At 55.9% G+C, this 13055-nt stretch overlaps 2 protein-coding genes across 2 annotated transcripts; both read right to left on the bottom strand.

The window, feature by feature from the left end:
- Positions 1–851: 851 nt before the first annotated feature.
- SETTUDRAFT_86820 (uncharacterized protein) lies at positions 852–3962 on the bottom strand (the record flags this gene model as incomplete). Its single annotated transcript, XM_008022296.1, has 4 exons — positions 852–2153; positions 2213–2455; positions 2508–3068; positions 3153–3962. 4 exons carry the CDS (start codon positions 3960–3962, stop codon positions 852–854), a joined length of 2916 nt encoding a protein of 971 aa, XP_008020487.1.
- Positions 3963–5554: 1592 nt separating this feature from the next.
- On the bottom strand, positions 5555–9890 carry SETTUDRAFT_86754 (uncharacterized protein; the record flags this gene model as incomplete). Its single annotated transcript, XM_008022291.1, has 6 exons — positions 5555–5896; positions 5949–6080; positions 6129–8743; positions 8796–9071; positions 9161–9271; positions 9368–9890. 6 exons carry the CDS (start codon positions 9888–9890, stop codon positions 5555–5557), a joined length of 3999 nt encoding a protein of 1332 aa, XP_008020482.1.
- Between the last annotated feature and the right edge of the window lie 3165 nt (positions 9891–13055).

Raw genomic sequence — 13055 nt, 5'->3', positions numbered from 1 at the left:
CCCCCCCCCCCCCCCCGCGGCTGAACCTCGATTTAACATACATACATTATGCGGATGGTTATGTGGGAAATTGCCTCTTGTCCCTATTCCCCCCCTTCTTTCAAGCGTGTGTGTGTGTGTGTGTGTGTGTATATCTACAAGGCACGACTAGCAAGATATATAAATAGCTGTAAACCAGCCACAGCTATAGACGTAGTCAAACATGCACAAGCACAAGCACAAGCACGAAGGGTGGAAGTAAACAACGTATGTAGGTACATTGGATATATGTAGACGTATATTCATGACAACGGTACCCCCCCAAAAAAAAGAAAAACACAGAATATTAAACTGAGAATTTTATCCATCACGCGTACTAACCTACACATACACATACACATACACATAAACATACGCTACCCATCTATATTCTCTCTCTCTATATGCAGCCTGCTATACTGCATCTAGAAACCAAATAAACTCTCTCTCTCTCTCTCTCTCTCTCTCTCTCTCTCTCTCAAACACACACACACAGCCTCGCAGTCGCAGTCGCAGTCGCACAGTCCCAATCTCAGAAACAAGAGGAGGATGGACGAGAAAAAAAAAAGACAGAACAGAAGACCGAAGAGAAGAATCGATACCAAAAGAAAATCGGATGCTTTGATCGTAGTAGGATCCGGGGGGGAGGGGTATCGAGATGAGAGGGAGGGGGGGTAAAGAAGGAAAAAAAAGAGACGCCTTGTCTGCCCACAGTATACTTACAGTACCACCACCTTTGCATGCATCAGGATCCGCAAAACCGGAACGCCCCATAAACACCGGGGGGGGAGAGAGAAAAACACACACACACACACACACATATATGCCCACGACTAATGCATGCCAAACAAAAACTTGAGTTCCCTCAAATTCAAACGCGTCAAATTCTTCGACTCATTTTCATCCAGCGCAGCACCGATGATTTCCCGTTTAGAATCCTGCAAACTCGTAATGCGATCTTCGACCGTCTCGGGCACGAGCACGCGATGGACATGGACGTGGCGGGTTTGCGGCATGCGGTGCGCGCGGTCGACAGCCTGGTCTTCGATGAAGGGGTTCCAGAAGGGGTCGAGGATGATGACTTGGGATGCTTTCCAGAGGTTGAGGCCTGCGTTGCCGGCTTTGAGGGACACGAGGAGTACGTTTTCCGTGGGGTCGTCCATGAAGGCGCTGACGGCGTCGGCGCGCTGGTCCATCTTCATGCTGCCGTCGTAGCGCTGGTAGCGGATGTGCTCGCGGTTCAGAGGCACTTCGATGAGGTCGAGGAGTGAAGTGAATTGGGAAAAGACAAGAGTCTTTTCGGTTGGGTCGTTGGTGCGGATGTCCTGGAGGAGCTGGATGGTTCGGTCAATCTTGGCTGAGGGAACATAGGTCTTGTCTAGATGGCGGAGATAGCGCTTTTTGGCGGTTTTGTTGCGGAGCGACTCTTTCTTCAGCTGGGCAAGAGTCACACTCGGCTTGGCACGCGCTTTGCCCTTGCCCTTGCCCTTCCTCTTGCCTTTGCTCCGCTTCTTCGACTTTATAGCTTTAGGCTTAGCTTCAGGCGGAGAGTCGTCGTCATCCTTGTTCTTGGCATTGCCCGGCTCGTACTCATCCTCATCGTCGTCAACAACGAACCCAGCTAGGTTGCCCTTTTCATCGACATCGTCATCGTCATCCTCGGCATCAGACTCGTCTGTAGCATCCTCTTCAACCTCGTCCTCCAACTCGGCCGATCCGAGTCGCTCAGGGCAATGGACCTTGCAAAAGTGCTTGTAGTCGGTGATCAACTTGGCCTTCAACTCGCCGCGGCAATGTGGACATCTAGGTATAGTGGTCTCGTCATTGCCATCCTGTGCTGCTGGCATTGCGGGATCAATGAGCTTCTGCACACATTCTCCACAGACCGTGTGGCCACACGGAATAATGATGGTTGGGTTGGGATCGGCCTCGAGACAGATGGGACACTCGAATGAGTCGGGTTCCTTCAGTCGGAGGACCACATCAACGCTGAGCTCCTCTGCACGGGCCAAAAGGTCATCCTCAGCAATGCCGTCGGTTGCTGGTTGGCTGAGGTCTTTGATAAGCTGTGGATGGCAACAGGCCTGACGCAGCCGAAGCAACAGGGTCAAGACGTTTGCGTAGTTGGCTGGAATCTGTTAGCATGTGATCGAAGCCACAGCTGAGCCTGAACCTAGGCGAGCTCACCTGAAACAGCATTCTTCTCAATATACTTGTTCATCTGAATCTGCGACTTGGTCTCCAAAGCACGGTACAATCCAAACTCGTCGTCGCTAAACTCGACATTGTCCACGGCGGTATGCTTGGGTGGGATCTTGGAGATTGGTTGACCGTCCACTTTGGAGTCCTTTTGCCGCCGCAGCATGATAGACCTCAGCAGAATACGAATACGGTTCATTGCGCGACCCTTTGCAAAGCGATTGGCATTCTTGACGGGCTACAACATGTTAGTCTGCGCCAGAACTCTAACAGATTCGTCATTCGCTTACCCTAGCAATCTCCATGCTGAACTTTGTCCATGTGCAGTAAGGTTCCACCTTGAGGAATCCAATCAATGGGTATAACTCGTCAATACTATTCATCATGGGCGTTCCAGTCATGCACAAGCGGTGGCGAGCCATGAGATCCGCACAGGCTTTTGATGATTTGGCGTTGCGGTTCTTAATGTTGTGAGCCTCGTCAATAACGACGCGATACCACATGCATTCGGGCCCCAGCAACGCCAGCTTGTCTTTGGGTTTGCGGCTCATGGCAGGGGTGCGCTGCTCTTGCTCGTACAGCATCGACTCTTTCCGAGACTCTTTCTGATTGTACTCAGCGGTAAGGCATCCAAAAGTTGTCAGCACAACGTCAAACTGACGGAGTCGGGCAAAGTCGACATTCTTGCCAGTGCCATGATAGAGATAGACACTAAGCTTGTGATTCGGGTGCACGTGTCGCTCGATTTCCTTCTCCCATTGCCGCATAAGAGCCACAGGCGCAATGATGAGCGTGGTTTTACATGCTGGGTTCTTGGACGGATTTGCGCATAGGAGCGAAAGAGCTTGTATCTGGCCATACCAATTAGAAACCAATCGACCAGTCTAGGTACAGAGCATGTGATTGACGCGTGGCATGCAAAGAGTTTCACTTACCGTCTTGCCCAAGCCCATTTCATCGGCTAGGATACCGCCTTTGGTGGGGCCACGTTCCATTTTAAGGAGCCATGTCAGGCCGATGCGCTGATACTCCTTGAGGGTACAGGTCATGATGGCAGGCGTTGGCTCTCGTTCTTCCGCCTTCTCGCCATCCTCCTTGACATTCTCAAAGAGCTTCTCGATAGCGTCGGCCTCTGCCGCATTCATTGGAAAGCTGCTATAGTCATCGCCATCACTATCGACTGGCGCCCTGTAGGGAGCGGCTATATGGTTGGGAGGAAAACCGTGCTGAAACACATGTGGCTGTTGGTATCCTGGGCCATTGCTAGGTGTGGTCGGCGCAACCATGAACTCTGCAAGGTCTGGTACAGACATGTAATACGGGTTCACAGTAGCCGCCGATATCAAACCGCCATTGCCATATGGTCCCTGGAAGGCATTGTGCAGTTCTGCGAATGGGTCAGAGTATGCCTGATCGTGCGCAGGTAGCGGAGCGGATCGTTGTGGCGTGGGTGGACCAGACTGGGTCAAATCCACAACCTCCAGTTCATCCGTTTGATGCACATGATTTGACGGCCGTCGAGGCAGTGGCTGTGACCAAGGTGTGGGCGAAGAGGTTGGGGTAGCTGGGCTCGGCTGCCTGCTGATGCGCTTGGCTTCAGGAGGGTCGGCTGATCCCAGACTCCGCTTGAGCGTATGAGATGGCAGGGCCGGAGGCGGAGAAGGTCGTTTCTGCGTGCCATTTGATGATGTGTACGGGGCGGGGGTAGGCTCAAAGGCTAGACTCCTCTGCTCTATTTCAAACATTTGATACACGGTATCCAGTACCTGCTGGTAGTATGGCTTCTCCGTGTCATCAACGGTACGAAGAGCCGCCCTGATCAATCCAATCTTCTCCTCGAAGCTTGTAGTGCGGTCATTGACTATATCCATTCTGGCCAAAGCTGGCTACCGTGGCCGGGTGGCGGGGCAATTGATGCGGCTATGAACGTGGCAATGGAGAAGTCCGGGAAGAGGAGGGGGGGGGCGTTGGGTTGTGGGCAGTGCGGTAGAGGCGGATGTTATAGGCAGAGGGCGGGGCAGTTTGCGGAGAAAAAGAAGTGGTGAAGAGTCAGGGCTGGGTCGAGTGGCTTCACCGTGAGGCTCCAAGCGACTGCAATGTCGTTGTGCGGCTGAAGAGTGAAAGGAGCCCTGTGAGGCAATTGCGATGACTGGCGCGACGCGTTGCGCGGTCCTTTGCGGCAAATCTTTGAGTAATCTAAACTGCGACGCCTGGGTTTCGGTCAAACAACAGGCCAGCAAAGAAGCAAAGCAGCAGAGAAACACGAAAAGAAACCAGGCGCGCCTGTCCTACCGTATCGCGGCCATGCACCCGCGCCGTGGGGGGGTTTACGCGAAAGGAGGGTGAGGCAGCGTTTTCGGAGGTGAGCGACGCCCTCAGCGCGTCGGCCATTATCGATAGGCAGCCTCTGGCAGGCCGCGTCTGATGTCATGCTGTGGCTTGGGGTGACATTCTCGAGGGAATGAAGCAGTCCTTCAGGGCGCAAAAGATGCGAATGGGAGAGGCAGCAAGGCACACAGCCAGCCGCCTCTGTACGCCGACATGGCTCTTGCTAATAAGGCTGGCGGCTGGGCAAGTTGCCCTTCTCGCTGCACGCGCCGCCGGTGAAGAACACACGCCCAACCAGGCTTGGCACGACGTCACGCGAAGTCGACCGACTCTGTGCAGAGACGACAGTGAAGACACACGACACCAGCCATTCATACACGAGCAAGAGAATATCATTGTACACTCGACAAGAAACACCAAACCGGCCAGATATGTTCTGAATGTCCCGCCTAGGAAGCGAAGGTATGCCCAAAGCCCACGCTTGACTGGGACCGTGTACTTGAAACCCCCTGAAAGAAACAAGCAACGCCTAGATATGCAACAAGATACCAGTGTAAATGTAGTGTGAAACTGCAAACCCGCACCCGCAAAAGCAAACGCTGACAAACAACCGTTTGGCAAGCCATGACAGGCAGCAAACCTGCCTCCAGCACAGCACAAACGCCACCCTAAAAGCTCCATGGTTACTCTTCAAAACGACCAGGCCGAATGATTCCGGACCCAGCTTTCTCCATCAAATACCTTCGTCTCGACATTCGGGGTATCCGACCAACGTGGCTAGAATGCGCTGCTGCCGAACATGTCGTCATCGTCGTCGTCGATAGTCGTCGATAGTCGTCGAGGTTACTGCTGTAGTTGTTGTAGTTGTTGTTTGGCATGATTCGGTCTGAAAAGACGCGAATGCGTAACTAATCAAGCCTTCTCCTCTTCCTTTAGATCACACAAAAACTCAGCTACTGTGGCTCCGCAGCAACAGCTACAACACACACACATATTAGGGTCAATTTACTCACAAACTAGCGGACAAGGAACGTACTCTCTCGACACTGCCATTATCCGTCTGATCCACCGCTAACAGGTTCGGGCTGTCGGCGCCCCCGCCCCGGTCCGTGAAGCCCCGGGTTTCGAGTTGCGGCCGCTTTTTCGGGCTTGCCGTCGCTGTTGCCGACGATGACGAAGCTGCCGTGTCGGCTTTGTCCTTGGTGTTTCCTGGCAGCTCCAGGTTAGGAATGTGCGATGACGCCGTGTAGCGCGGCTCGCTCGTGTGATCGTAGATTGTACTTCCCACAGTGGCGCAGCGGAGGATCGTCTGAATGAGCTGATTCTGACGAAGAGGCTTGGACAGGTAGTCCTATAGCTCGAGTTAGTACCAAAACACGCCAGGGGAGCGCACAGCCACTTACGTCCATCTGCGCTGCCAGACACTTTTCGCGATCGCCAACCATGGCGTGTGCCGTGAGCGCAATGACTGGGGTAGAGGGGATGCCGTTTTCACGCTCCCATTCACGGATCTTAGCCGTCGCCTCGAAACCACCCTGCTATCGCGTTAGTCATGCTTCATAAACCATGATTCATCAACTCACCATGACCGGCATTTGCACGTCCATGAGCACGCAGTCGTAGCGTTTCTTCTGAATGTGCTCAAAGGCCTCGAGACCGTTATTGGCCACCGTAACCCTGTGGTGGTACTTCTCCAGAATCCTGACGGCAAGCTTCTGGTTGACAGCGTTGTCTTCGGCCAGCAGAATCTGGAATGACTTGGAGTGGTCCGAGACCAGAGGCGCAGCACGACCGTCCAGTGCGGGGATGAGCGCATTGCCCAGGTCAATTGGCAGACAAGGCGTTGTCATGTAGCTCGAGATACCGTTTTCAAGTGCAGACCTAAGGCTGATGCACACGTGCGGCGTAAGCATGACCAGAGGAATGTACTTGAAGCGCTCGGCAATGCGGAGCTCTCGTGCCGTCTTGTCATTGTCCACGATGACGCAGTCGTAGGGCATGTCGGCTCTCTTGGTAGTCTCCGGTACCTCTTCGACAGACTTGACCACCATGGGCACGAGATCAAGCGTCTTGAGGTGCTCGATGATCTGGTCCGAGAAGCCAGTGTTGCCCTGGTCGACAAACAGGACCGTGTGCTGCTTGTACGCGACGAGTTGGGGCTGGATAGCAGTGATTTCCGGCTTGCCAAGACGGACTCTGCATGTAAAGTAGAATACGCTGCCCTTGCCAAAGTCAGACTCTACCCACATGCGACCACCCATAAGAGTAACGAGACGCTTGGAAATGGACAGCCCAAGACCCGTACCGCCAAACTTCCTCGTTGTCGAACCATCTGCTTGCTGGAACGTGTCGAAGATGAGATTGAGCTTGTCGCCACGGATTCCAATTCCAGTGTCGGACACGGCAAACTGGAAGACGTAGTGGTCGGGTCCGCAGTCCTGCTCTGCCGCCATGGATATGGCGACCTTGACCTCTCCATGCTCGGTGAACTTGATGGCGTTGCCGACGAGGTTCAGGATAATCTGTCTCAGCCTGAACGAATCACCGACAACATAGTCGGGCACGGTGTAGGAGACGTCGTAAGCAAGGTTCAGCTTGCGCTCGTTGGCCCTTGACGCTAATGACTTGAGCGCATTGAATATCGTGCCCCGCATGGAAAAGGGAATTTCTTCCATAACCATGCGGTTGGCTTCAATCTTGGAAATATCCAGTATATCGTCAATAATGGTGAGTAGCTGACCAGCCAGGTTGTGCACAATGGTCAGCATCTCTCGTTGGGCATGGGTAAGATCGGTGTCGAGCGTGAGCTGCGTCATTCCTATGATGCCGTTCATAGGCGTTCGGATCTCGTGCGACATGTTGGCCAGGAACTCGGACTTGGTCTTGTTGGCCAGTTCGGCTGCTTCCCTGGCCGCCGTGTTCCTCTGAATACTCTCTCGCAAGCTGGACACCATCTGGTTGATCTTCCTCTTCAGCTCATCCATTTCGCCAGACGCCTCAACGGTGATTTGTGTGAATTTGCCCTCCATGGCGGCGTTGGTGATGTCGCCAAAGGCGCGCACCTGCGATGTCAAGTTTTGAGCCATGGTGTTGACGTCCGTGGTAATCTCTTTCCAGCGTCCGTCAATGTCTCGCACGTCAGCCTGACCGCCCATCTTACCGTCGACGCCCACATCGCGCGCTACGCGCTTCACAGCCAGAGACCATTCGTCCAGTCTCATAACCATGTCGTTGACCGTGTCTTTGAGTAACCGTATTTCACCCTCGGCATCCACGTGCACTCTTCGGCTCATGTCTCCCTTGGCGATGGCCTGCGTGACCTCGGAGATACTGCGCACCTGTAATGTGAGATTCTGGGCCATGGTGTTGACGTTGTTGGTGAGGTCCTTCCATTTGCCTTCGACGTTGTCGACTTGGGCCTGGCCGCCCAGGATGCCGTCTGTTCCGACCTCGCGAGCGACCTTGCTCACTTCTTGCGCAAACGTGTTCAGCCGGTCCACCATGGTGTTGATGGTGATCTTCAGCGACAGAATCTCGCCCTGGACCTCGGCCTTGACTTTTCTGCTCAGGTCTCCTCGCGCGACAGCCGTCGTGACCTCTGCGATTTCTCGTACTTGCGTGGTGAGGTTCATGGCCATGCCGTTGACGTTTTCGGTGAGGTCCTTCCAGGTACCCTCGACGCCGTGCACAGTGGCCTGGCCACCAAGGCGACCTTCTGATCCGACCTCCCTTGCTATCTTTGTGACCTCATGTGCAAACTGCTGCAGTTGGTCCACCATGCGGTTGATTGTGTTTTTCAGTTCGAGAATCTCACCCTTGCATTGGGCCTCAACCTTGCGGGTGAGATTACCTTGGGCGACGGCCGTCGTGACCTGGGCAATGTCTCGCACCTGAGTGGTAAGGTTTTGGGCCATGGCGTTTACGTTTACTGTGAGCTCGTTCCACATGCCTTTGACTCCGGCAATTTCAGCCTGGCCGCCGAGCTTGCCCTCGGTGCCGACGTCTCTGGCGACTTTTGTGACCTCGGTGGCAAATGACTGTAGTTGGTCCACCATGGTATTGATCGTCTGCTGCAGTTGAAGGATCTCTCCTCGGGCCGGGCGCTCAATTTTGCGGCTCAGATCACCATGAGCGACAGCCGTGGTCACGACGGCGATCTCTCGCACTTGTTCGGTGAGATTATTGGCCATCATGTTTACTACACGATACGTTAGCACCGGCCCGATTGCCAAACACGAATCACAACGTACCACTGTCCGTCAGCTCAGCCCAAATGCCAGCAACTCCGGGTAAGTTTGCCTGACCGCCCAGTCTACCTTCGGTGCCTACCTCTCGGGCGAGGAAAGTGACTTGACTGGCGAATTCCTGCAGCTGGTCCACCATGGTATTGATTGTGCGTTTGAAAAGTGTGATTTCAGGGTCCATTTCTTTGGCATGGATAAGCACCTTTTTGCTGAGATCTCCCATGGCAACCGCCGTGACAATGGCACCGATTTCCCGGAGCGCTTTCTGGAAGGCCAAGTTCGCTACCAGACGTCAGCGGGGGGTGTGTCTTCTTTTTTCTTTTTTTTTCTTTCTTCTTCTTCTAGACTACAAGTCTGGCGTGCAAACGTACCTTGCTGGTGCTTGCCGAGCTCTCGTTTCAGTGCGCCAATGTCCTCGATGCCGTGTTCGAATACCATACTCTGTGTCGTCAGTTGCTTGTTTACTTCGCGGCTTAGGTTGTCTACGCAGTGTCAGTGGAAGCCCCCCTGTCGCAAGCATTCTACGCAAGCATATATCAAATGTATGCGTGTGTATATGTGCATGTGTTGTTTCGTACCAATGTGTTCGCGCTGGTTCCTGATCTGGTCGGCCTGTTGGTTCAGGTGGACGCGGAGATAGTTGAGCTGCTCTTCGGTGAGCGCGGCAGCAGGCTCTTCATCGCCACCATTCGTCTCTTTTGCAGCGAGCCAGTTGGAGACCCAGATGGCGCGCTCCTTGTTGGAACCGCGGCGGGCCTGGCCTGGGGGGCCGTTGCTGTTGCGGATGGCACCCGCCTGTGTGTAGAGCACGCCGTCCTCGGGCGGCTCCTGTGCGGGGGTCAAGGGGAACTGGCCCGACTTTGCGGCGGCGGCGTTGCACTTGTGCTCGAGGAAGTCTATGCGGGAGCAGAGGGCGGCCAGCTCGTGCTCGAGTTGTGTCTTTTCGTCGCTCTCGGGGCCGGGCAGGGCGATGGCGTTGGCGGCGGTTTTGGCGCCGTTGGCCGAGACCTGGGCGCTGAAGCTGGCATCTCGCGCGGGGTCGTGTTGGCGGGCGAGGTTGCGGATGATGGCCGCGACGCCCGAGTACGTCTCTGCGGCCATGGTGGTGGTGGTGGTGGCGGCGGCAGCGGCAGCGGCGGCGAGTCGGGTGGTTGCGAGGGGGTAGGGAGGGCTCTGGGGGCTGCTATGTGCGCATTGGGAACAGGCAGGGCGAGCAGGACGGCGGGCGAGGGGGCGAGAGGGGATGGACGGATGTCCAGACGGGCAGCTTGACGGAGAGAGAGTGAGAGGGCGAGATGAGGTTCGGGGTGGGTATGGAGGAAGTGGAAGCGCGAGCAGGGAGGCCCCGCCGAGACAGCAGGCGGGCGCGCAAAGAGGATAAGCGTCTTGTGAGTGGCCTCGAGCCGATACGATGGCGGATGAAGAGCGCTAGCTAGTAGGCGTGTGTGGAGGAGCAGCCCACAACCCACAACCCACACGCACTTGGAGCAGCAGCAGCGGCGGCGGCAGCAGCAGCAGCAGCAGCAGCAGCAGCGGTATCAGGCGGGCACGCGTGCGAGGGGCTCGGGGCCAGGTGCATGAGGGTGCAGCAGACAGGGCGTTGTCGCCAGCCAGCAGCAGCAGAGGTGAATTCGCATCTGCCATGTAGCGGCTAAACGCTGGTGCGCTGCCTCACGCTGCGATCGGCCTGGCAATTGCCGTGTTTGACTCGGCGCAGACGACAGGCCTGCTGCCATTCCGCCTGTCAGTTGGCTGCTGCCCCCACCCGCATCCATGGCGCCGCCCGACGACGCTGCACCAGCACTGACGACGGCGCAGTACCCAGCGAGTCGCACACACACGCTGCACTGCTGCCAGCCTGGCTGCCGCGCCCGCCGCCGGCCAACTGAGTAGCAGGTAGTGTGCAGTATACGGCGACATGCGACACCGACACCTGCTCTACACGTACACTACAAGACCACGACTGCTGCGGCTCCGACGCTGCCTCCCCGTCCGCCAAGCCGAGCGCCTCGGGAAGGCAAGCGAGATATTACAAAAAACAAAATAACCCACGACCCTTTCAAACCTTACGCCCCCCAAGCCATGACAAGCAGCCCTCGTCCCGGCCACCGTCGCCGTCGCCGTCGCCGTGACGGTGACCGTCTTCTCCCGCGCGACGTCATACCCGCGTCGGCCGCCACGTTTTCCCTTGTCCAGGGCGCGCGACCAAGCAACCAACAGCGCGAGAGGGCCGTGGTAGCGAGCACAAGCGAACGCGACATGGAGAGATACGAGCGATAAAGAGAGAGAGACGCACACACGGCAAGGGAAGAAAATAACCTTGGAACGAAAACGGTGCAACCACAACCCTGCAAGCAAATTAGTGCGCGTGGTACAAGCCACAGCCCGCGACACGACAGGGCATGCGCATCACTTTTCTGTGCTCGTCGTCGGCGTCGTCCTGCTGTTTCTCCGCCCGTCGCGTATGATTACCGACACTGACTTGACTGCATGGCTCTCGTCCATCTGAAGGGGGGGGGGAACCCTTGGCCCAAGAGCGTGACCGCCTCGGAGAGCACGTCTCCCCTCTGTCCTAGGAGTGACCCTACTCATGCTCATACGACGACGAAGACGCCGGCGCCCATGGCAGTGCGGCCGAGGGCGCGTCGTGGTGCTGTGGCAAATTAACCCCCTATTGCCCTGTCTGGCTCGAGGCTGAGGACGACGCCCGCCCGTCCGCCCCGTCCGCCCCGTCCGCCATGGCCATGGCAGCCAGAATGCGTCCAACGTCTGCGGTCAACACGCACACGCACACGCACACGCACAAGCCTACTACTTTTCTTTTCTTTTCTTTCCCTCTCGCTCGCTCGCATGCGCCGCCAAGGCAACGGTGCGCGCGCACCTTTGGCGCACATGCACATGCGCTTCTCCTGTTTGATCGCCGCTTTTCCATGCTCTCACTCTTCACCTGGTCGTGCTGAGGCTGAGGCTGTCGTGGGGTTCAATTTGCCCGTTGTTTCACGTGTTGCCCATCCTACTTTACTCCGCCCACTGACCGCATCTAGCATACGCACAGCACAGCACATGCATACAAGGCGGCATCTGTCCGCCTCATTCCCTCCCCCCCCCTCTTTCGACTCTCCCTCGCCATCCACCTCACGCGTCCCTATCACGGTGCTGACGGCCACGGGGCAGACGGACCAAGGCGCCCTCGAGTGGGGTACGCTTGCACGCAAAACTGCCGCGCATGGTTGGTCATAGTGGTGCTACCTGCTAACCCAGCCATCCAGGGTCCTCCCGGGAGCCGAGCGCTCGCACTCGCATGTCCTAGAGTCGTCGTTTAGTCGAGCATAGCCCTGCCTAAGCCCATTTCCCTGCTGTCCGCCACCCTCCGTCCACCGCATTCTCTTTACTACACTACACCCCTACCACCTACCACTGGCCACATGCGCAAACGCCCTGTTTTTTTTTTCTTCTCTTCTTCTGGCGTGTCGCCTTCGTACTGGACCTTGCGCTCACCGTATCATCCCGCTATCCGACATGCTAGCTTGTGAGCATCCCGCCTGTGCTAGTCTGTGTATGTGCACCTTGGACGCTTTCTCTTCACAAGTCCCAGTCCAGTCCAATCCGTTTGTCCGAGTAGCTGCGCGTGACAAACACTTACTTACTCCTCCATACATACGTCCTCTGCTCCATCTGCCCACACCAGCACCGTTGAATCTACACCTGCATGTCCATGTATGTAAATGCAAGTCTACACCTACATATGTGTATGAGTATGTAGACCCCTCGCAGATCCCAAACAGATCATCAGGGTCCTCTTGCAGTCCACCCACACCCACACCTGTGCTTGTGCCTGTGCCTGTGCCCTACATAGACTATATCCTCTAGCTTGCACGCCAAAAGCAAAAGAAACAAAGAAGCCGCCACACCAAACCAAGCCCGGAAAACACTAAAGTCCCGAGGTGGTGGTGGTGGTGGTGGTGACCGGACGGCGGGTGGGAAAAGCCAAGTGTGGGTGCATGTGGGAGAGAGGGAAATGCCAAGTGTGGATGCATGTGTGGGTGGGGAATTAGTAAGTATAGATGCATGTGGGCGCAGGTGGGAAATACTATAGAGTGTGTGGGTGGGTGGGTGAGTGATGGTGGTAAGAGTAGCTTGCTGCTGCTCAGAGAGCCAGTATATACTTACAGTAGTAGAGCGCCCCATGCCACACCCGAATGCGGGGTAGAGTCACGCGCACGCGAGCGAACACGACTACGAACATGACCGAGCCCCCCCCCCCAA

The sequence above is a fragment of the Exserohilum turcica genome, assembly GCF_000359705.1.
Source record: "Exserohilum turcica Et28A unplaced genomic scaffold SETTUscaffold_1, whole genome shotgun sequence".
In the NCBI taxonomy this organism is placed as follows: Eukaryota; Fungi; Ascomycota; class Dothideomycetes; order Pleosporales; family Pleosporaceae; genus Exserohilum; species Exserohilum turcicum.
The sequence above is the reverse complement of the archived record's forward strand: the minus strand, read 5'-3'. Positions and strand labels throughout refer to the sequence as shown.